This window comes from Theobroma cacao, chromosome 3 (genome assembly GCF_053813885.1).
Source record: "Theobroma cacao isolate CCN51 chromosome 3, ASM5381388v1, whole genome shotgun sequence".
Lineage (NCBI taxonomy): Eukaryota > Viridiplantae > Streptophyta > Magnoliopsida > Malvales > Malvaceae > Theobroma > Theobroma cacao.
Genome location: NC_142641.1, coordinates 41,254,139 through 41,277,628, shown reverse-complemented (window position 1 = coordinate 41,277,628; position 23,490 = coordinate 41,254,139). Strand labels below are relative to the sequence as shown.

Below are 23,490 nucleotides of genomic sequence, written 5' to 3'. Positions count from 1 at the left end.
CTTGCCATCATCAACTTCCGTTGACAAATTCGCAAACTGCTTAAATAAGTGATCCACCTTGCATTCCATGCTTTCCAGAACATGCAAGGGAGAAAAAGTATTGAGATAGATGAGGGCTATAATCAAGGGAGGAAACATATTAAGATAGATAAGGGCTCTAAGTAAGCGAGAAAAGAATTTAGATAGATGAGCCACTGAACAAGAAAGGAAACTTGCTTTCTGTTTATTTTGCAGCATGAGATCCTTTGTTAACATGGCCATTTAAAAAAATCCAACTATCTGATCTTTTCTATTTCACCGGTTATGAAGTTGCTTCATGGCCCCAACAGAAAAAACCTAATACAACCTTTCAATCCTTTAAAGCAGGACAGTGAGAAGGGCAACATCTGACTTCATTGCAGCGGCAATTTGCTTCGCTGGCATCCTTGAATGATGAAAAATGCATTCTGAATTACAACCTCCTTCCAATTTTTGCAAATCTTCGGGCTACTCCAAATATAACAGCTTTGGTCAAGAGCCCTCGATCAAGACTACAAGCAAGGGCAATAGCCCCACCAATAACTAGAAGTTTGGGAATGTTCCTCCCCAATGGTTTCTCAGATTTATTATGTGTTTCAAGCTCTGATGAATCGCTACTGTTGCTTTCTAAGGATCTCAGGTAGTCTGCACTTACTTTGGCGTTTATCTGAGCCATGAAAGCACAATGTGATAGGGGCGCTCCAGATGCTCTCTCCTTCTGATATGCACGCAAGCCAGGGTCAATCTTCTTCACAGCTCCCCACATACCTTGCCTGACTCCAAGCTTTGCAATTTCCCATGGTATACCCATATCTTCATGATGAAAAAGTAACACCTCACATGCAGTCAGCTGGCCATCCCCTTTCCTCGATTCAACTGTTTTGACATATAACACATACAAATTATTGACTGGAATTTACATTACAGTATGTGTTTGAAATTAATGAAACATAAATGGACCATGACAAATTGGCATTCCCAGGAAATCTATCTACAGGAAGAGTTAGATATTCTCCCTTTCTTTACTTTTGGTACAAAACCAAAACGAATTTTCTCTTTTCCTGGGAAAGAGCAAGTTTCAAAGTTCCTAACAGCACAGGAAAAAATATAAAATAATTTAAACCTAAAACACATGATGTGAAGTCTAATACCTGCACGGATACACCAACTTGAATAGTACAAATCAACGCGCCTGGGTTTGTTTTTTCTTGGCACAGAGGCATATGGTACTCCCTGAAATGTGTAAAAAGATGCTAAGAAGTTAACTTCTGCACTTCAAAAACTATATAAAACAGAGTTGGCCAACATGATGCTGCCATGGCATAAACTGTTATAGTCAGCAGCCTATTATTAGGCAATAAGACTCAGTTGAGTTGTACCATAAAATTCATAAAAGAATATGGATTCAGCCAAGCAATTAACAGATTAATACAACTCAAAGATTAGGCAATCATCTCGCATAATTTCTTTCCCTAGTGAGGTTAGAACTATTTTCCGTTTCTGTTGTGCAACATAAAATTCTTATAAACCTAAAAGGTATAGAGATATCCAAACTAATTATATGATTAAAATATCAGTTGCAACCATGTTATTTCTCACTATAAATGCAGAAAGAAAACAGAATAATATAGGAGGCTTATCTCCTAGCCCAGAAAGCCATAATAGAGATGGCTTGTTAACTTTTGGACTTTTAATCAGAGCTGAAAACCAGAGAATGGAACAGGATGATGACCTTAGTAACACAGTAATAGAACCGCCCAGACTCCCAAATCCGACGACCTATCACGTATTCTCTGTCGCTACAGAAGAAGGGAAACTGCAAAACAAAGTACACTTTAGAAAATGATGTAACACAAAAATGAAAACCACCAAAAGAAAATAGTAAAAAATGTTTTGCAAACCTTGCGAACCCAGTGGACCACCATGGTCCCTGTGGTGGGGCACTCCTCCATAGTTGCAGAACTAACAAGCATGTCATCCCACTTTGCTCGAAATTCATCATCCCAAAAGAAATCCCTCACCATCTCAGGAGTGGCATCATCAAAAACAGTCCGGCTACGATATTGTGGAGGGCCAGTCTTATGAACAATAAAAGCATAATTCAATCAATCAAATTTACTACAAAAAAGATGCAAATAAACAAATTTACATAGCGAACAGAACCAACAAGCATAGTCATTTGCAAATTTGTTTTTAGTTTACTAGTCCTAATATATTATATTAAATATTCAAGAGGAGAAATATACCTGAGGATCTCTTCGCCAAGCCTGGTAGCCCATAGTTGGTGTAGAGCGATCCATCATCTGAATCCAAGCAGGACCTCCATCTTTTTCTTCAACTAATTTACACAAATGCTCTAAATCCTCATCTGTCACAAAACCCGTTTTTTCCTTCCCAATCTGTGATGAACTGCCCAATCACACAAATATTAGCTGTTAGGAAAATCAAATACAATCCCAATTCCCATTACACTTCCATCTCATATAACATTTACAACTGCAAGTAACATAGTCCCCAAACTAACTTTTAAAAGCTATTAAGAGTAAGGAAATTTTCAGCTCATAACATCATTCCCTACAATCCCAATTGCTATCCAATCGATAATGCTATTTTTTGTTTTTTTAAAAAAAGGCAAATAGAAAGCAATTGATAAGGTTGCAAACCTGCAATTGGAATCGATGGTAGGTGGCAAAGAAAAAGAATCCTTTTGAGCCCCATCATCTGTAATCCAAGGGATGCAACTAGGTAACTGAAACTTGATCAAATTCAAGCTTGAAATGGAACCAAAACCAGAAGAAGAAGACTCTGAAGCAGCAGGAGTTGAATCCTTAGAACCAGAACAATCCATCAACATTTCTCTGCCTAAACTTGCCCACTTTGGCTTCCAAGCCCATCCAACCAAAACCCCAACTATTACAGCAACCCATAAAGGAGCTATAAACATCATTAACTCGCTCAACACATCCCCAATTGTGGGTTTCCTCAAAATCTCCAAAAAAACTGAAACCACACCCATCTCAGAGAAAAAGAAAGAAAGAAACCCTCGATGGAAATCGAAAGAGTGAACGTTAAGCGCAGGATTACTCGAGGGTTTGCTTGAAGATAGAGAGAGAAAAAAAGAAACCACTAAAACCAGACCAAAGAAACCACAAAATTTAAGCTGAAAGGGGTTTATTTTTTTTCACAAAAAAGGACGGGAATAATAAGAGAAAAAAGAAATGATTGGAGTGAAGAGATAAAGATATGGGAATTGCCGAGGAGAAACAAGACAACAATTGATGAAGCGCTTACGGATAAGGAATTGGTTATAAGCGGCAGAGAGGCGTGTTTCGTGGATTACCATAGGCCCACATACGAACAGAGACTACTATTACCAAATATTTATTTTTCCATACAGATTTTTACGTTCTTACCAGTATTATTGTTCTCAATATAAAATAAGGTTGCGATTTACTTTTCTACTCTTACTTGTTCTGACCGAGGGGTTTCCAACATTTGGCCAAAGACAAAGAGCAGAGACTTGGCAAATGTTGGGCACTAAATGAGCAAATATGGATAAACGTTTGAATGGGTTCTTAGTTAAAAAATGCTTTGCTAGTTGGTTGGGTTGGGTTGGGTTGGGTTGGATGGCTGCCTCGCGCTCTGTTGGTGAGGAGGCATATGCTTTCTTCCCTTTATTTATTGGCTTAAATACTGTGGCATCTCACATACCTTGTCTTGACATGGCAATCAGAGTTTGTGGTCGCCGCGTTTCCTCATTTTTCACATTGCCTGACCTTGCCCTTTTCTCTCTTTCAGGTCCCATACTCGTTTTACTTTTCTTTTTCAACGCTATTTTCTACTACGACTATGTTGCACTGGTTCTCCATAAACTTTCATCTTTTTATGTCTCTGTTTAGTGTTTTTGGCGCAGCTCATACATTAGTGCTGTCAAACATGTTTATGGGGCCTGAATCACATGCAAATTTTATATTTAGGCCAAATAAAAAGTAAAATTACTGACAAAAAAAATTCAAAATAAATCATTCAAAATTCATGTCAAAAGTTTCTAAATGAAATATTTTATCGAAAGAAAATAATTAGCAATTGAATTATTTAACCATGTTTATAACAGTAATTACCTAATTTATATAGTTACAGCATAATGAAATCTGGATTTATTTTGAACAATCACATCATCAATCTATCCAAATGGTGAGTCAATTTTTTATCATTAATGGGGTTCTAGTCACTAGCTTATGGTTTTGATGAGAGCTTGCCCATCGTCCCTCTCTTGAAAACAGAGTGGGAGTCCATGCTTGAACAGATCTTTGAATAGCATGTACTGAAAATCACTAATCAAAATCTTTGTCAAAACTTAAATAGAAGGTTAATTTGAAACCAGAAAGCTAATGTAATAGTAATTTTGTTGAAGGGGAAGCTGTCACCGACAATGGGCAAGGGTTTGGTGTAGCCTTTTTTTCAATAAAATTTATGTTAACATTGTTCCACTTGAATTAAAAAAATCAAGCAATAAATTTGACTTCAATCCTTGAAGTAATCAGCCAGGACGCTGGACGCGGATTAACGTTGCCAGTTTCTGACTGACATAGGAGTTTAATCTGAATGCAAACTGGATTGTTAGGACCAGGAACATAAAATATTAGGACCCCCCAAGCGTACGGTTAACTTTGGTCATTATGACTTGTTTTTGGTCAATTAATTGAGAGTGTTGAATCTACAACAAGGTTTCAACTTTCAACAAAATTGACTTGAAACTTTCTAATAAATTATTCTAATTACTTCACGATGCTTTTATGCTTACATATTGTATATGTTTGAAGAGATTGAAATTTGTTTGTTAGCCCTTGAATACTTGGGCGTGAGAAATCCCAAGGAGGTTTTTTGTCCGTACAAGTGATTGAGATTTTAAATTTTAATAAGACTTCCTAACTTTCTAATGACAAGGCTGTGTTCTTAAGCATAAAAAAATCTCAAAAATAATGATTTTAAATTCTCCAAAAACAATACCATTAGGCATAGCTACCCCAATGTACCTAAGAGATTAGGATCCCATAGAAAAACCGACCACCATGAGACTATGAGCCATTTAAGCATTATTGTCAATTCACCAATTGCATTATTTTTATCATGTGCCTTTGCCCTGTGATGTCAAGGCATCGGTTTGGCGTGGAAACTGTACTCTCGTTCTCTGACTTTAACGAGTTTCTACAGGAGTGCTAGAGGCCTAATAGCCACGAGATAGATCTCCGAGTGCAAGGCTAATCAAACTCCAAAACCGACCATGCTTTCCACATGCAAATTGTTCTTCCCATGGAAATGGAAATTGGGTTTGGGTCCCGGAACAAAAATCAAAATGGTCTCGACTCGCTTTTCTGATCACATTTTTTTGTGAAACATCGCCTTTTAAAATAATGGAATCAAGTTTGGTATGAACAGCCGCACAGCCTCAATTTAGAGGCTTGAGTTGACCCTCCAATTATAATTACACCAAAGGTTTTTAGGCTTTGAGGAAGTGGAATTTCAGGACGGGAAATAGACTGATTGAGCGTGCCCTACATGGCGGTGAATAGGGCGGCCAGAAGTCGAACGTGAAAACAGTGCTGTAATTGAAACAAGATGGTCCGTGGCCTTTTTGTATGTGTGGTCATGTACATCATTGTCATGGAAAGAAGGATAATCGTCTCTGGGTTGATTTCAATATAACTATCAAATCTCTTTGAGATTTGTAGGGTTTTTCCGTGCGGTTTTTGGCTGCAAACACTGAACCACAAAATCACACTTTCATTTTCCAGGACTAGAACACGATCTACTCGTTTAATTGGCTTTTTTCCAACTTCTGGTTGACTACCGAAATCAAAATAGAGCACATGGAAAAGCAGATACAACACAAAACTGTGATGTCTAAAGTTGCAGTACTTTTCAAGATCATCCTAGTATAACTGTTAGGAATACAAGGATTCCTTTTGGCTGGTTCTTAACTACAATATGCTTGATTATCAAAGGCTTAGGAATACAAGGAATTTTTATGGACAGTTCTTCACTACAATATGCTTCATTATCGAAGGCTTAGGAATACAAAGAATCCTTACGAATGGTTCTTAATTATAATATATATTTTTTAATTAAAAAAAATAAAATTCAAATATTTACTCTTCAAAGATAATATACCCCATAATGAATGTATTTAACCATCAAAACCTCTCATAATATATGCTCATTTGATCTTGCATTTTTTTTCAATTTATTTACTTCTCAAAAATAGAAATCAAGTCCAATAGGATTTTGAACCACTTTTAAAATAAAAAGTAGTTTTTTTTAAAGAACAAATTTAAAAAAAAAACTTAAGAAAGGCTTTAGAGAGGAGTTTTTTCTTTTCTTCTTTTAAAAACATGTCAACTTTTCAAAAAATACTTATCTCTCTTAATCGATTTCCTCTTCTCTCCCTTCCTTTGCAAATCATCGTTCTTCAACATAAATCGCAATTTTCTTTTTCTTTACCTCTCTCTACTAAAATTATTAAAAAAATAGAAAACTCAATAACATAATAGCAAAATTTGAGATTTTCTTGTTTCTACAAAGATTAAGAGAAAAGAAAACTCAATATTCAAAACTACATTTAGTTACAATTTAAAAGTTTTCTCTCTTCGTTTCTGTATAATTTTTTTATTTTAATATATAAAATTATATATAAATTTGAAGCAAATTTGTTCTGCTTTGATTTATTAATTAATTAAATATAACGTTAATACTCTTTATGATAATTTTAACCAAAATTAGAACTTATATAATTTATTTTGTCAAATAGCTTATCAAATAGTTTTAGTTTAATTAGAAATACTACTATTTTTCTTAATAGCTTTATAATAACTTTTAAGTTAAAAAAATTAAACTAAACAAGCTCTAAGCCTTTTTCTCAATTGATGCCACTTTTCATAATGTTATATCCCATGTGTGTAGAACCCGTCCCTTTAAAATTTTTAAATTTAATAATTTTTTATTTTTTTAATTTTATAGTTTTACTCTATTTTTAACAAAATTTATACTTTCACCTCTATAAAATATTGTATTTTTTTTTGCTTCCTTAAACATAAAATTCTGATTCCACCACTTTATATATATATAGTTTTATTCCTTTAAATGGGATATCATGGGACAAAATGGATATTTATCCAAATAATTTTGGAGATAGATTGTACTTTAAGCCTTGGGTTCCTTCTTGAGCAATTGGTGATTAATCAGCATCAGGCAGTCTTCCTCAGGACTCACAGTTTGAGAGATGGGGCGATCTTATCAAGATGTTAGCATCCTACCGTAGAGTTGTAAGGTAATAAGTAAAGACAATCTAAGGCATATGCTTGATTAATTAATTAACATTTTCAACACTAAAAAAAGAAACATTCCGACCGTTGCGTTTTGCCTATTGCCACTGAAGAATTCCGACAACGTATCTGCCGTCTTCTAGCTTCTCTTTGATTGATCAACAATCCCCCGTGGTTTGGTCATGTCAACATCCTTTAGGCCTACATCAAAACTAGCGCCTTCCGGGCCCTAGAAAGCAACTCCTTCACCTACCACGCCGAAACGGGTCCGCCACTCAAAGATGGTGACTAAAACATTGTTGCGAACCCTTAAATGGTCTGTGATCTAACCTTCTAATGCTTCAAATACATTGTACAACAACCTGCTCTTGTCAATTTCAGTTACAGAGAGTGACACTTCAAAACTAAAAGATTTTCATTTTTTTTTCAATTAATTTAATCCTGTACCAACTGCCCCGAGGCATTGAATAGGCAAAAATCGGGGCAGGCGCTGGCCTTGTTTGATGCACAGCATGGATCAAACATACACAAATATATTACAACCAGGTTAGTGGTATGCTTTCAAAAACTGGTATGCCAGATGGCTTCATCACCCTCCCCACAACGCTGATGCACCTCCTCCATTCTCTCTACAGACTTGCAAATGCCACTGCAGCTCCAATCAAATGATGCAGCACAGGGATTCCCTGCTTGAGCTTTCCACTCACAATCTACCAAAGATATTTAAACATTGTCAAGGAAAGACTATTTTTATGCACTCTTGATGGCAAGAGAGAATCGAGAATACAGAGTAAACACAGTGCATTAGTTTAAGGAATTAATTTTAGCTATTTGACTATGAAGATTCAACCCTTTTTAGTTTCCATTGGAAATAATATAGTTACCGTAGCATTTAGTCATTCCTCTTCTCTTTATCCTTCCCTTTTTAAAAAAAAAAAAATTCTTTAATTGCTAGTTATCTTGAATATCTTGTTTGAGAGCAAAATATGACTTGGAAGAAAATGCCCAAAGGTCTCAAAATCATGGCTAACAATTTCTACTGCTCCCAGAATTGATCAGCCAGTATGGTTCTAAGAACCTAGCTATAAAAACTTAAGCATCAGCTACATAAACAACTTTTTAGGAAGTAGAAAGAAGAGATCACCTATGTAAAGTTGCTAGATAATTTCACCAATGAACAATGAGGTTAGTTTAAAAGGCTAACCAATTGCTTTCAGTTCAACACAGCATTTATAAAAAACCAAAACTATCAAATCATGAAAATAGCAAGCTGCATGGGGAAAGCATAATGGCAACCATCTTACCAGGGGGAGTACCGCAGCAGAGACTTCTATCATCTATATGCTCTACATCAAGACCAATAAACCAGGAACCCAAAGAGACATCTTCATTTGCATATCTATGAAGTATATGCCTAGACAGAAAACAAACATATAATCAATGTATCATTAAGAAAAATAACATGAATAAATGATATTGCCGAAAAAGGCTAACCGGTTGACTGAGATATAGGTGGCCAAGTCTTTGGAGATTGCATATATTTGTCCGGTTGCATGCCTAAAATACTTGTTTCCCTCCTCACCAAATTTCCAATATTCTGGCTCGTGGTACTTAACCCCTCTGCACACAGGAGCAAGAGGTAACTATGGTGGGAAAAAAAATGCAGCAATGATGATTGCAATATACACAAAATTCAATCCTTACTTCTGTGCCAGAACAGGTCCAGACTTCATGCAACCAATATAAACGCGTGGTTTTGATCTATGGCGGGCCAGTGTAGAACCCACCATGCCTGTAGAATAGTCCAAATCAATTTAGTAACCCTGATACAAATCTGTTTATTAAGAAGAAATGAAGGTGTTGAGAAACTTAATGCAACAGCACTAACCCAGATTTACATGTACATCATCATCGACTTTAATATAGAAGTCAGCATCCCACTTAGAAACAGCTGTGGAAAAGTATATTTGGGTTTTTGATGACAATTCATGGTAACCTTCTATGTGATTCTGCCAAAAATGAAAAAGCAATTCCATGTAAGCTTCACAGAAACTATAAATAACCTTTTTTTTTTTAATTCATGATTTAAAATCCACCAAATTTCTTGAGAATAAAGTCCCAGTTTCAAAACCAACAAGTCCTGCTTCGATGTTTAACAATAATGTAACTATCAACCTACCTTCATTGAAGTGCTCATCAAGATAATATTTGAAACTACTAAAAATATTTATAAGCAAAGGACAAGAAAAAGCAGGTAGCAGTTTTTAAACTGGGTCCAGGCAAGAGGTTAGAGTAGAGAAGTGGTACAGGTAACTACTTAAGTCAACTAAGTCTTAACCCCAAAGTACATGAGAACTAGATTAATCTTTCTCCTCTACTTAACCAGGTTTAAAACCATACTCTAGTTATACAAATACATCTTTTTTAAACAAAAAGGTTTATAGATATTTGGCTCTTCCCATTGTAAGACAATGCATCCATCATAATGCTTTTTACACCATAATTAGAGAATATAATTAATCAACTTGATACAAGGCAAGTAAACAGGAGCATACCAGGCGCAAGAAATCCTTGTGCTGCTTTTCTTCAGCATCAATAGCACGATCCAAAACACCACCTGGGGTTGCACTGAGAACCACAGACACATGTTGCATCCAAACTATCATTCTAAGCAAGATAACTAGCATGTGAAAGTTAAGCTTCAAAATTGGAATTGAGGTTACCTGTGTCCTATAACAAATCGCATTATAATTCCCTTCTCTTTCTCCAACCTCATTAACTCCTTCCCTAAGAACCATAACCTCAAGGTATAAATAATTGACTAGATTCCAGAAAATGCTTGATAGGATGTCCAAAGAATATTGAATCAAACCTTGAGGCATCCAAGTTTCCCTGATTGAGTCCCTTCGTTTTCTACTGCTGAATGCAGTAATAACTCCCATAACAAAGAAAACTTTCCGGCGTTCCTTCACATTCTCAATTCCTGATTTTGTGACCATCGGAGATCCTTCATCACTATCTGCTTTGGCAGCTCTAGCTGCAGCTAGCTGCATCTCCAATGAGGAGATTGTTTTGTCTAATGTCCTGAAATGATTAAATGTATCATGCGAACCGTCTTAAGTTCTAAGCACATTTTAGACACCCAAGATTTACTTTGGGCATTCAATTCAAAGATAAAAAACAAAACAAACATAAGAACTGATTTATAAAGTGAAAACACAATCCATAACCTATAAAAGAATTCTTCAACCATACATATAAACTTACATAATTACATCATGCGTTTGTGAAACTTGAAAAAGAATATCACCTGCCTGAAAAGAAGCATCCTGTTATAATATAGACAACACCGTCAAGATTCTTTGCATGCAATATCACTTATGACAACTTTGTACTCTAAACTTACCTTATCACAATTAACTATGGGATGAAGTTCGTTTCTTTGATGTTTCTTTACAGAAGAAGCCTCCTCATCCATTTTGGCTGGATCAGATATAGCCAAAAATCTGTAAGAAAAGCCACTAGTCAATGCATACTTACATAGTTGCACAGAAAACTAGCATTAACAAACAAACGCAACAACGTAATGAACATAGAAATGCAGACCAGCAATGATAGGGAACCTAGGACTGAATCCCACCTCCACTAGGGATTGAACTAAAGAGACAGATTCCTTTCTAGAAACCACAGCACGGATATAATGCAACTGATTTGTTCAAAGTTTGACACACAAAGAAAAGGTGAATTGAAAAAAGTGACCTTAGTAAATGATAATTTATAGATGCATTAACATCAGATGACAACTTGATTCTCATGTTTAATTGTGATATCCCGGCTTATCAGAGTTCAAGAACCAGTTTCTCCTACTATCCAAAAGCATTTTTCCTTGTCACGGATATCTCTTTCACTAGCTTCCACCAGCTGGCTAATATCTACATTTTATATCCTTTTAAAATCTGCCAAATACTAGTCTCAGTGTTTCGCTATTATTTTCCTACCCATCAGCAAATTCCTGGCTTTTGAACCAGAGTATAAAATCAACTTTTCAAAAACCCAGCTCTCAAATAAGAACTCCGCATACTGCAGATGTTATAAACCCAAATTCAATGGGATTGATCTTGCTATTTTCCAGAGACATACATTACTAAATCTGCTCCAGCCTCCATAAGCTACTGCAGAACAATGGAAGAGCAAAGCAAGTATTACTGAGACCTCCCATGAACCAGAGGTCTTACTGATTTATGCATCTTCCGATCAACCAAAGACAAGCCCATGAACAAGTTAAAAATTATACAAAATCATTCACATGATCCACCTAATACCAAAAACAGAACACTGGACACTGTATTCAACAGTTGGAACCACAAATCCAACAAACTAATATCCAAATCTACCTATCGGGAGGCATTTTTCTTCATGATTCTGCACCAAATTAGCAAGATCCTCCAAGATGTACATACAGGAACAAGATGGCAAGGAAATGACACAACAGTTATAGCTTCTAAATTTTAGAACCCATTTGAAAGGAACAGCAAATCTCAAAGTTTGTCACTTCAAAACAAGATCTTGATCATGCGCACTCCACTTAGAGAAGAGAGAGAGAAAAAAAACCTGTTGACAACAAGAACACCCAAGAAGAAGCTGGCAATGCAAAAGAGAGAAACCCATCTGGTAGAAACTCCATTGCCAGGCTTTTGAGGTCTACTCAAACCCATTGCAGAAAAATTCTAAAGAGCTTCAGCTTTAAGTAAGCTTCCTCTTTCTTTCCTTTTTTTTTTTCTCCCAGAACTTTTAAGTGTCACAAAGAACAGCCCATCAAGAGAGAAAGAGAAAGCCTTCACAGCAACAGGCCACAACAACAACAAAACAATCCCTGGAAACTGAAACAGACAGGAATTCAATTCGATATGTGTTCAAGGTTGGCAACAATGGAGATGGGATTTTTCCTTTCTCAGCTCTCTCTCTCAACCCAATCAAAACCACCAGGGCGGAGAGTGGGCCGGCTTCTAAATTATGTTATGTCATGCTCCATTTCGTTGTTTTCTTACAAGAAAAAATAATATTTTGATAGAAGTGACGACAACTCTTTAACTTCCAACAATACCCCTCTTCCTTCCCTTATTGTCTTTCAAGTTTTCTATTTTCTTTGTCGTTTTGGCCAATTATTTAATTTAGCTACAAAATCTTCAGTATCAGACTTTTTTTTTTCCCCTTCAATGGAAATTTCTAGGATACTATCCCCATCCTAGGTGCGTGAACTTGTTTAAAGGATATAGTTATGTTAGGTGGGTAGTTTCCTTTCTTCCTCTTGCCTATCTTTTAATATTCTCAGGAAGAAAGTGTGGGGCAGATTTAAAACTTTCTGACATTGTGGTAATAACTAGCATTCAAGCTTGATAATGCAAGACCTTCTATACTGGCTCAGGCCTTCCCAACCAACAATTCCAGCCAAATGGAGCAATTTTGGTTGCTGTAATCAATTTTTATTGCCGCAATGTGAAGCAATCTGGTGCAACAATTTGCAATGTTATTGATTGATATAATTAAGCAATGCTTCTTTTTGGGGTCCTTAGTCGGCCAGTCACTTTCTTTTCTAATCCCTTGAGCTAAACTAATTGGAAAAGGTCAGTTCAAATTTAAGGGCTCGATGTGCTTGTATCTATTTGCCTAGTAAAATTCTATTTTATTGATTCAATAACCCTTCAGAAGGAAGAAAGACTAATCAAATGCTTGGTTTTATTATCTCAACAAGCAATCTAAAAAAAAATTCCTTTTCAACTACCCTTAATAAAGAATTCATGTAAACTTTGGGTATTATTCCAAATCTAGGAAATCCAGCTACTAAATGCTGACCTACTATGAATATTTTAATAAATAATTGTAGATTTTGTTTTGAATGGTTAGTAATTCCAGTTAAATCACATATGCATGCTAGACCAATAGGAAGAAAAAAAGAGAGATTATTACATGTATGGATGTCATATGCATATGTGTGCATATTGAACTGGTCCATATAAAATTATACTATATGGAATGCAAGAATAAGATGATAAATGTAAAATGCCTATAATTCTAGTCAATGATGGAACATCATTACCTAAGTCACATGTATGCTTGTCTTAATAGACTTCAAGGAATATATATATATATAATTGGAAAATTGGGTTTCTGAAATGACGAGTTTTACACATTTATAATTACTAATAATGATTCTATAAATGCATGAATCTGTTAAGTTCTATATAATAATATTTCTTATAATTTTGTTTAGGGTGATATTCCGCACTTGGATAAGACAATTTGTCCTTGGGAAAGTTAAGAGAAAAAAGAAAAAGAAATTTCCAACTACGTACAAATGCTACAATAAAAGAAAAAAAAAGAAAAAAGGTTTGAAATTGAGGTGACCTAAATTGAAAAGCCGAAAGGAGGGCAGTTTGGTCCAAACCGAAAAGGTGAAACTTAGGTTGTCCTGTAGCATAACTTTATTGGAAAAATTCAAAATTTAAAACAGAAAGCCGGAAAGGCAGCTAAGCTATAGCTAAGCAGTAAGCGTGTCATGGTAAATACAGCAAAAAGTAGAGGACATTATGGTCTATCAATGACCGCGTGTCAACTCAAGAACAAACACAAAGGCGGTGCGCATCTCCCGCACGGGGAAAACAGCGAAAGCGGGGTGTCCTAATTTGAGACAACACGACGTGATCAAATCAAGTGCTCTAATTGGTTCAAGATTCCTGCTAAAACATTTATGAGATTTGTATGTGAAAATTACTGTAAAAATTGGAAAACAAAAAATGGGCCTCAATAATTCGAACGTGGGATCCTAAATCTTTTAATAGTTATATTTTTATTTATATATTTGTGTTATTATTACAAGTTCGCTTGTCACGGACTCTAATTTTAGGTAAAGAGTAAAACTCTGTAGCACTTTTTTTGGCCCCCGCCTTTATTTTACTGACTGTTTTCAAGTATGTATTTGCTTTTTGGTCTTTTAGGTGAGCATGAATAGAAGTTTATCCTTGGTGATGATGGAAAGGTTTCGGAGCGCTAAGCATATGATTGGATGATTGGTTAGGTTGTCAAAATTGTTTGTGATGTAAAACCAGTCGATGGCAGTGAAGAACTGTAAATGCAAAATAAAGCTACAAAGGGAATTTACACAACTATTTATCTTAATCACTGATAAACTTTGGCTGATTCTAAACTTTTCGAAAAGAAAAAAAGAATTTCTTTTTTATTACTACTACTAGTTTATAACAGAATCAGTATGAGAGTGAATGTGTGCTTAGAGACTATAGTTAGTTTATCCTCTAGTGATTAGATTTCACTCCCATTGCCCAAACTAACCAAGGGGACACAATGGGCAGTGACAGTGCTTTTGTTTTTCTGCGTGAGGATAGAAAATTTCTGATTTCCCAGTCAATGGGTGCAGAAGATTGAAGAATCATGAACTCCAGGACAACCCTTTAAAAGACTGCAGCTGTGGTGCAACAATGTAATGACAGATAAATGGGCCCATGAACTGGACGTGGCAACTAGCAGGCCTGATTTAGGACGGTGCTTCCGAGGTCTGTCATTGTAAGACACTAGGCCCGTTAAGTAGGCCTCCCAACAATGAGGTGAGATCGTCCATGCCCATAAGAGAGAAGGGAAAAGAAGTTAAGAACCAAAGACCTAGGTTCCTGACCCCCCTGGGTCATGCTCATCTCAAACTTGCACATTACAAGGAAATTTATCAAGCATTATTTATGAACTTGTTCTACCTGAAATTCATACCGGTCCAGGATCCAGAATCTGTAGCTGTCAGCCGATCGCTATTTTCATGTGGTTATTCGACATATGTGGGCTTCAAGGTGGAACTCGCCACGAGCTTCGAACCAGATTCAGGAGCGGGGCTCGGCAGCTTGGGTTATCATGAAACAATTATTATTGGACCTTTTGCAACCCACTTAAACCGAGGTTCAGGTTGCTTGACCCCACCAATAGTGAAGTTGTCTGTGAAACGGGTAAATGGCTCATAGCTCAGATGACCCTCAGCACTCAAATATCAATGCCAAGAGCAAAATCCATACAAATTTCATTCTCATGGTTCCTCATCTTCAGTCTTCAATTGAATTTCTGGAAGGCAATCTACTACGAGCTGGCTAGCAACCTAACCAAATTGTAACCGATGCATTTGCAAATTAGTAACTGAACTAACCTGTTGTTTTTTCACTCCACCGCTTTTCGGACCAAGGCATGGGCATGAACTTGGTGGTGCTTGTTCAAAAATTGTACTACTACCTAGCTATAATCAAACTTAATATCGATATAAATGTTCTCCTTTATGCATCGCGGGATAAATGGACTTTGATTTAACAAAACTTTGTTCGTATTAAATTATTGATTGCTTTGTTGTCAGCAACTTGTGATTTTGTACGCAAAAGCTGATGTCACATGCCATTTTATTATGTGGTTCAAGTTCAATAGCCTAATGCATCGAACCTCTGTGGGGAATTTCCTGGAATGTGATCCCTTCAAAAGTAAACGGTTGTGGATTGAAGCCTACCCATTTATTAATTTCATTCCAAGCGCTGACATGTACATGATGCTTAAAGAAAACTGGTGTAACAATATAGTCCCCCTGTGGACACGATCTGAACTGAATAAATCGTTGGTAGCTCTAGAAAGGCGAGGACCATTTCTTCATGATGTGGAGGGTTACCCAGCTTCAATAATTTTCTAATTAATATCTATAGACTTCTGACTTTTCGGACATGGCCGGGGTGAGAAAGATGGTTTCAGCTCTCACTTTAGCCTCGTTTGCTGATTCTAGAAGAGCTAATAACTTCCATTTAATTACCTGATGGGAAAATTTTACATCAGCACATATTTGATCTTTCATAGATGCCATGACTTTTTTGTCAGAAGACCCAAGTTTGTAGAGAATGGCGCCATCATTTTCGGCTCAATAATGTCATAGATTTAAAATTAAATATTTAAATAATTTTTTATTGAAATTAAGAAATTGAGATTTTTTTTATTGATGTTAAATAATAAAAAATAAATAAATAAAAATTAATAAGTGGATATTATAAATTAAAAAATATTATATATATATATATATAAATAACGCTTACATCATTAAATACATATTATTTTTTATTGATTGGAAATAAAAAAAATAATTAAGAATTAATAGTATTGTGAAAATTGAGAAGTAATAAAAATTAAAATTGTTAGTTACATAGTCATAAAAGTGAGAGACTTAGTTATTTATTAATTATTTTATTTTTGATATATTTTTAACAAAAAAATAAATAAATAATTGAAAATTCATAAAAATGTGAAAGTGAGAGAAAATATATATATATTAATTATGAGAGAATAAATAGATATTTTATTAATTATTTTAATTTATATATATTTAATATAATTAATTATAACAATAAGACTTATGAAAATTTGACAACTTAATGCTTTGATGGCCTTAACCTAAAGCCGCCCTGATCATATTAGACAAATTCTATCCACGCATTACTTGGCAGAATGCGTTCAGCTTAGTCATTGTCTTTCACACCAGCGTCAATTCCGTCTCTGGGTTAAAGCGGAGTTGGGTGCATTTCCTGTTTGAACTTTCGGCATTTAAAAAGAGTCAACGTAGTACTTTATTGTCTGATAAAATACAGGATGTGCTACAGGGTACACTGTCCAATGTCAAAGAATGAGGCCACGCACCCACCGTTCAAAGTGCCTTCGGAAGGAAATGTGGCTTTGGAATCTCAACACGTGTTCCTTTGTGAATATTTTCAAAGTATTTGTATTTCTTTTATTAGCCTGGACAAAGTAACCAATGCTGCTGATGGAACGGAACGGAACGGAACGCCTGTTTATAATTTATTGTATCTGAAAAGAAATTGTTCGCTTCTGCTAAAAGTGCGTGGACAACACTTTCTAATGTTGATGGAAGCTAAATTCTTCTCCCTTTGCCCAGGGCGTGTACGGTAAGCGAGGCTAACGTGCGTGGCTGTTGGAATCATCTCATGAACCGGATTACATTCTGATTAATGCTCATGAGAATAAGTTGATTTAACGAGTAATGAAAAAGTTAAACAGCAGCGTAAAGTTTGACTTCTAAGTTCTATTGGTTCCCAGTTTCCCACAACCTTAAGTTGCCAAGCCTTGCAAGCACAAGACAGCTATGTTTTTCTACAATACAGTGATAAAAATCAGGCCTTATGATGAAGACTCGCAATATGCGTTAACCGTTGAGGTTTCCCCGTTTGGTATTGCTAAATATCAAAGTGATCTGCAATCCCAAGATAACCAGAGCTCCTGATCTATATTTGATCAGGAATCAACTTCCCATCTCTTTCTCTGTCCACCTTTGTCAAAAGAATAAAGAAACAGTATGGGCAATCCAATGCCATTTTTTGTCACCGTTTTCATTCTCTTAGTGCTTAATGGCCATGGACTGATGACTACAAAAGTTGAAGCCAAGAGCAATGTATGTAAATTAGCCAAACTCAGAGTTTATCTTCTTCTTCTTCTTCCTTACTGTTCTTTTTATTGGAAGAGAATGCCCAAAATTCTACTCTTATTCAACAGGTTCATATTGTTTACCTGGGAGAAAGGCAGCTTGATGATCCTAAGCTGGTGACAGATTCTCATCATGACTTGCTTGCTACAGTAGTAGGGAGGTATAACAACAGAACACAGGGAAAGCAAAACAAAATTATGAGTTTGATCAATTATCTTTTAGTGCTCTTGAAATTTCAATTCTGATGCATATGCTCGTCAACGTGATGCAGTAAGGAAGTTGCCTCAGATTTGATGGTTTACAGCTACAGACATGGCTTCTCCGGGTTTGCAGCCAAGCTTACAGAGTCTCAGGCACAAAAACTTTCAGGTACTTGTTAAAATAAATGCTACTGCTACTTCCGACTTTAATTTAAAGCCATGTAGAAAGACAACATTCCCAACAGGACTTGTTAATGATGACTTTAAGTGGTACAATAGCATAACTTGCTTTGGTTTTGTGTTTGTTTTATGCAATCGTTCACACTTAGAGTTGCCTGGTGTTGTTCGAGTAATACCAAATAGCCTTCACAGGCTGCAGACAACTAGAAGTTGGGACTTCCTTGGCCTCTCTTCTCATTATCCTACCAATATTCTTCAAAATAGCAAAATGGGCGATGGAGTTATCATCGGTGTCTTTGATACAGGTTCGTAGTCTCAATCTTTCTCTCCGTCTCCCTCTCGTAGACTCATACACATATAAGGAAACTCAGCAAGTTATTATCAATGAAACAGGAATATGGCCAGAGTCTAAAGCTTTTAGTGATGAAGGACTTGGACCAATTCCATCGCGTTGGAAGGGAGTCTGTAAATCTGGGGACCATTTCAATGCAGCAACTCACTGCAATAGAAAAATTATAGGAGCTCGTTGGTTCATTGACGGATTTCTTGCTGAGTATGGACAGCCATTTAACACATCTGAAGACCCAGAGTACTTTTCACCGAGAGATGCTAATGGACATGGAACACATACATCCAGCACAGCAGGTGGTTCTTATGTAAGAAATGTTAGCTACAGAGGCCTTGGCCCCGGGACAGTAAGAGGTGGCGCACCACATGCTCGGTTGGCTATATATAAAGTCTGCTGGAATGTGCTTGGTGGACAATGTGCATCAGCTGATATCCTAAAAGCCTTTGATGAAGCAATACATGATGGAGTTGACGTCTTATCACTGTCAATTGGGTATTCATTGCCTCTATTTTCAGATGTTGATGAACGAGATGGGATTGCTACAGGTTCCTTCCATGCCGTTGCCAGGGGCATCACTGTTGTTTGTGGAGCTGCAAACGATGGGCCTTCAGCTCAAACAGTGCAGAACACAGCACCATGGATAGTAACCGTTGCAGCAAGTACCATGGATCGAGCTTTCCCTACACCCATAACGCTTGGGAACAATAAAACCTTTTTGGTATTAGTTCTGTGATTATGCATTGGCAATTGCATCGGGAATTTGATTAATAGATTGGGCAGAGTTCTATATATGACTATTTATTTTAACACAAGGATGCATATGATTTTATATGTGTAACACTTGTAGGGTCAAGCCATTTTTACAGGAAAGGAGAATCGCTTTACTGGCTTGACATACCCAGAGGGTACAGGGCTTGACCCTACTTCTGCAGGGTAGCTATATCTTAAACTTAGAAGATTTCTTTTTCCTCTTTTAACATTTATCATGCAAGTAAAGCAGATATCTCAGTTTTTAACTTTTGACCTGCAGTGCATGCCAAGATCTATTACTTAATTCAACGTTGGTCGCTGGAAAAGTTGTACTTTGCTTTGCCTCAGTCGCTCGTAGAGTTGCCATAAGAAGTGCTGCAGCAACTTTACAAGAAGCAGGGGGGACAGGGCTGATTATTGCCAAAAATCCGACTGACGCCTTGACTGAATGCAGCAATGACTTTCCATGCATTGAAGTTGACTATGAAATTGGCACCCGAATACTCTATTACATCCGATCTGCCAAGTACCTTCATTTTCCTATTTCTATAGCTACTACTATTTCTAGACTCCTTTGTAATCCTTGGTTCGTGGTTCTCAAAATTTATCTACACAGGTCCCCTACAGTGAAATTGAGCCCTTCCAAAACACTTGTAGGCAAGCCTGTGTCAGCCAAGGTGGCCTTCTTCTCATCAAGGGGGCCTAGCTCCATTGCACCAGAAATTCTCAAGGTAGATTTATTTTACTGATTTTTATGTTTGACTTCATAGTTATCATAGTTTTATGCCAAATGGGGCATCATAAAGTTCTGCTTAGGGTTAACTTCATATATGCATCTAGAAAAAAGGTGGAACCTGATCATAAGCATAGATAATCACCTATCATTAATGTATTAAGCAGAATTCTGACCATATGAAGTGTGTTCGATTTCTTTTAGACTGAAGAATCTTAAGCTTAGAGTTCTGTTAAAATTTTGACTGAAATATTAGGTTTAGTCCTTTATGTACATGGAGTTACAAATTCTTAAATTTTTTCCTCATTCCAAAAGAGGTTGCCTGGAATTTACTGCACGGTGCTTCCACTTGTATTTTGAGAGCATCTTGTAAATTTTTCTGTGGGCACAGCCAGACATAACTGCACCTGGAGTGAACATACTAGCTGCTATTTCTCAGCTGAATCAGTTGAGGGATGATGGATATGCCATACGCTCAGGAACTTCAATGGCAACTCCTCATGTCTCAGGCATTGTGGCACTTCTCAAAGCAATACATCCTGATTGGTCTCCTGCAGCTATTAAATCTGCACTAGTTACAACTGGTATTGCCATTATCAAACTTTTACTAATGATTCTAACCTCAAGTTTTCTTCAGGGAGTGTAAATATGGTTTACTCACTCTCAATTTATACATATTGCAGCATGGACAAAAGATGCATCTGGTTTACCACTCTTTGCTGAGGGATCTCCCCAAAAACTAGCTAATCCATTTGATTTTGGAGGTGGCATTGTAAATCCAAATGGGGCAGCAGATCCTGGCCTGGTATATGACATGGGCACATCAGACTACATCCAATACCTCTGTGCTATGGGTTATAATGACTCTGCCATCAGTCGACTTACAGGGCAATCTACAGTGTGCCCGATCAAAAAACCTTCCGTTTTGGATGTAAATGTACCATCCATAACCATTTCAAGTCTTAGAAATTCAGCCACTCTTACCAGAACTGTAACAAATGTGGGAGCGCCTATATCTGTTTATAGAGCTGTAATTGAGCCCCCAACTGGCATAACCGTAACGGTAAGGCCTAACGTCTTAGTCTTCAACTCCACAACCAAGAATATCTCCTTCAGCGTCACAGTCTCTGCAGCCCACCAGGTGAATACAGGATATTTCTTTGGGAGCCTGACTTGGACCAATGAACGGCACGCTGTGAGAATCCCCTTGTCTGTGAGAACACAGTTTTTACAATCTTATGCTGATGATAATTAATTATTGTCGTATTGGCTTATTCCAAAAGAATGTACACTTCCAAGTTATAGCTAACTCAATCCACAGATGAGTTTTAAGTTAACTTGATATGTTCATTTTTGTTTAAGTTTGTTAAGATTTAAGATCATGATATGGTTCTCAGCCCTCTCTGAAATCTCAAACAATGAAGCTCAGCTAGTTAGCTTGCAGACTAGCGTTGCCCTTTCTAAACTTAATTGCCGCTGTATTAAAAAACAGATTGAATCTCATTACATGCGCATATTGAAAATCTTGTTTGGGTGAGACAGTGCATCGTCATCGTTGGGAAGAACCAGCAAGAAAGAAATAACTTTTCGTTGATAGTTGTAGACACCCTAAAATATATATATATATATATATATAATAAATAATAAAATAAACTAAAATATAAAAAAGTATATTAACTAAAATAATAATAATTAAAAAAAAAAAAAAAGGATGGCTGGGACCATCCCTTTCCATCAAGTCCCCAACCACCACGCACCAGGGGTTTGGCCACCAACTCCCTGGTGCCAGAACCCTCCTCGCCGGGTTGTCCAAATTTTTGGACAACCCGGCTCTTTAAAAAGACACAGACAAAAAAATAAAAAGGGGGAGATCTACCAGCAAGAAGACCCAACCACAGAAACAAAAGCAAAAAAGAAAACACCAAGCAAAAAAAAAAAGAAGCAGCTAGATCGGAAAAATGAAAGAGAGAAGCGAGAGGTCGGCGTAGAGAAGATAGAGAGGGTGGCGGCAAGAGAGAGAAGGAGAGAGAGGAAGAAAGAAAAAAAAAAGAAGTTTAAGAAGAAGATAGAGAGAGTGGCGGCAAGAGAGAGAAAGAGAGAGAGGAAGAAGGAAAAAAAAAAAAAAGCTTGAGGAGAAAATAGAGAGAGTGGCGGCAAGAAGAGAAAGTGAGAGAGGAAAGTAAAGAGAGAGAAAAGAAAAGAAGCTTTTATAGCTAGGTATAAAAGACCAAAACGACGTCGTTTTGAAGCATTTTTTGAAGCCAAAAATGGTGCACATTGAAGAGGATTAAGTGGGCTGTTGCAGCAGGCTTGACTTCCTCCTTGGGCTAAGGCATTATTGGACTATTCGAGCCCAAACCAAAAAACAAGTGCAGCAGGCCCTTTGGGCCCAGGCCGAATTGGGGGAGACCTTTGAAGCCCAGTGGAGCTTGAACCCATTTGGAGTATTGGGTTAGTCCAACCCAATAGGTATTGGACTTCATTAAATAATGGTTTGGGCTTGAGTTATTGGAAATGATTATTTAATTTCTTGTTTAAGTGTTATAATAGTTTTATTATTTTTTGTATTGTTTGAAATTTATGCATATGAAAAATAAAATATATGAAGGTTAAAAATGAAATTTTTAATACAATAGATAGCAGATGTAGTAAATTAATAGATATGCATGTATAAATATATATATATATATATATAAACATATAACAAAAAATAGGAGAATGAACAAGAAAAAAATTTATTAATTAATTAAATAGAAGATTAGAAAGTACTTAGTTTTTTTTAATATGTATAAAATAATTAATAAATAATAGAAATGGGTCTAAAAAAATGAAAAGAAATAAAAAATGAGAATAAAATATAATTAGTTGTAAAGGCAAGAAAAAATAAAATGTTCTAAGTATTTATAAATATATAGAATGTACAATATAAAATTACAAGTATTAAAAAATCAAGTGGTTAATTTGAGTTAATCCAATAATAGAATTCTGCTTGAAAAAGGGGCAAAGAGTTGCCTCTTTCGGGTGGATGTTTTTCGGGTGCGAAGTTCGAGACGGATTTTCACCGAAGCGTCGGGATAAATCTGAACTCTAGATTTCAAAACCCATTAAGTCAAATAGTCATTGTTAGAAAACAATATATGTAGAAAAATTTTATTAATTCAAATAGATATTACTAAATAAAGTTAATCTAATCGTTTAAAAATTATTTAGATAAACTTTGTAATCAAGTAAAAAATTTGACCAACAACAAACATGGATTTAAATAACAAAAAAATAAAGTATATATATAAATAAAAAAATAATAATAAATAACAAATAATCAAAATTTTTAAATAATCAATAAACGCGTGCATGTAGATACCATCACTTTATACTGTCATTGCATGCCACTCTTATTTTGCAAATGGCGCGGGAATTTC

General features: G+C 36.2%; 3 protein-coding genes across 6 annotated transcripts; 1 reads left to right on the top strand and 2 right to left on the bottom strand.

Annotated features, from left to right (window-relative positions):
* Positions 1–195: 195 nt before the first annotated feature.
* CP5 (Polyketide cyclase/dehydrase and lipid transport superfamily protein) lies at positions 196–3,189 on the bottom strand. Its single transcript, XM_007039274.3, has 6 exons — positions 2,682–3,189; positions 2,265–2,427; positions 1,920–2,096; positions 1,751–1,834; positions 1,170–1,251; positions 196–894 (listed from the first exon to the last, which is right to left on the bottom strand). Exons 1-6 carry the CDS (start codon positions 3,032–3,034, stop codon positions 452–454), a joined length of 1,302 nt encoding a protein of 433 aa, XP_007039336.3. The 5' UTR covers positions 3,035–3,189; the 3' UTR covers positions 196–451.
* A 4,447-nt stretch (positions 3,190–7,636) lies between these two features.
* On the bottom strand, positions 7,637–12,369 carry LOC18605943 (Galactosyltransferase family protein). Of its 2 annotated transcripts, none has more exons than XM_007039271.3 (11): positions 11,952–12,369; positions 10,747–10,846; positions 10,608–10,669; positions 10,213–10,424; positions 10,064–10,127; positions 9,896–9,968; positions 9,229–9,349; positions 9,045–9,132; positions 8,835–8,960; positions 8,645–8,754; positions 7,637–8,050 (listed from the first exon to the last, which is right to left on the bottom strand). In XM_007039271.3, the coding sequence occupies exons 1-11, from the start codon at positions 12,053–12,055 to the stop codon at positions 7,902–7,904; spliced, it is 1,209 nt and encodes a 402-aa protein (XP_007039333.3). In that variant the 5' UTR covers positions 12,056–12,369; the 3' UTR covers positions 7,637–7,901. The 2 variants fall into 2 exon arrangements, with proteins under 2 accessions (XP_007039333.3, XP_088660967.1); XM_088804841.1 differs by having other exon boundaries at positions 10,608–10,654.
* A 5,101-nt stretch (positions 12,370–17,470) lies between these two features.
* On the top strand, positions 17,471–21,408 carry LOC18605941 (subtilisin-like protease SBT3.8). 3 transcript variants are annotated; one of them, XM_018116671.2, is made up of 10 exons: positions 17,471–17,826; positions 17,928–18,019; positions 18,131–18,228; positions 18,389–18,544; positions 18,633–19,306; positions 19,436–19,521; positions 19,619–19,864; positions 19,955–20,069; positions 20,463–20,655; positions 20,755–21,408. In XM_018116671.2, the coding sequence occupies exons 1-10, from the start codon at positions 17,731–17,733 to the stop codon at positions 21,324–21,326; spliced, it is 2,328 nt and encodes a 775-aa protein (XP_017972160.2). In that variant the 5' UTR covers positions 17,471–17,730; the 3' UTR covers positions 21,327–21,408. The 3 variants fall into 3 exon arrangements, with proteins under 3 accessions (XP_017972160.2, XP_088660957.1, XP_088660958.1); XM_088804831.1 differs by lacking the exon at positions 17,471–17,826 and having other exon boundaries at positions 17,924–18,019; positions 18,391–18,544; XM_088804832.1 differs by lacking the exons at positions 17,471–17,826; positions 17,928–18,019 and having other exon boundaries at positions 18,432–18,544.
* Positions 21,409–23,490: the final 2,082 nt, after the last annotated feature.

What these genes read in the sequence shown, in the direction of transcription:
- LOC18605941 (XM_018116671.2), top strand. Translation starts at nt 17,731, where the DNA reads ATGGGCAATCCAATGCCATTTTTTGTCACCGTTTTCATTCTCTTAGTG. An exon ending in CATCGGTGTCTTTGATACAG is followed by an intron (nt 18,545 to 18,632) that starts GTTCGTAGTCTC and finishes TCAATGAAACAG; the next exon opens with GAATATGGCCAGAGTCTAAA. An exon ending in TATTACATCCGATCTGCCAA is followed by an intron (nt 19,865 to 19,954) that starts GTACCTTCATTT and finishes TTATCTACACAG; the next exon opens with GTCCCCTACAGTGAAATTGA.
- LOC18605943 (XM_007039271.3), bottom strand. Translation starts at nt 12,055, where the DNA reads ATGGGTTTGAGTAGACCTCAAAAGCCTGGCAATGGAGTTTCTACCAGA. An exon ending in CGATTTGTTATAGGACACAG is followed by an intron (nt 9,969 to 10,063) that starts GTAACCTCAATT and finishes TGTGGTTCTCAG; the next exon opens with TGCAACCCCAGGTGGTGTTT. An exon ending in CTGCTGCGGTACTCCCCCTG is followed by an intron (nt 8,051 to 8,644) that starts GTAAGATGGTTG and finishes TATCTTTGGTAG; the next exon opens with ATTGTGAGTGGAAAGCTCAA.
- CP5 (XM_007039274.3), bottom strand. Translation starts at nt 3,034, where the DNA reads ATGGGTGTGGTTTCAGTTTTTTTGGAGATTTTGAGGAAACCCACAATT. An exon ending in ACCATCGATTCCAATTGCAG is followed by an intron (nt 2,428 to 2,681) that starts GTTTGCAACCTT and finishes GTGATTGGGCAG; the next exon opens with TTCATCACAGATTGGGAAGG. An exon ending in AAGTTGGTGTATCCGTGCAG is followed by an intron (nt 895 to 1,169) that starts GTATTAGACTTC and finishes ATGTCAAAACAG; the next exon opens with TTGAATCGAGGAAAGGGGAT.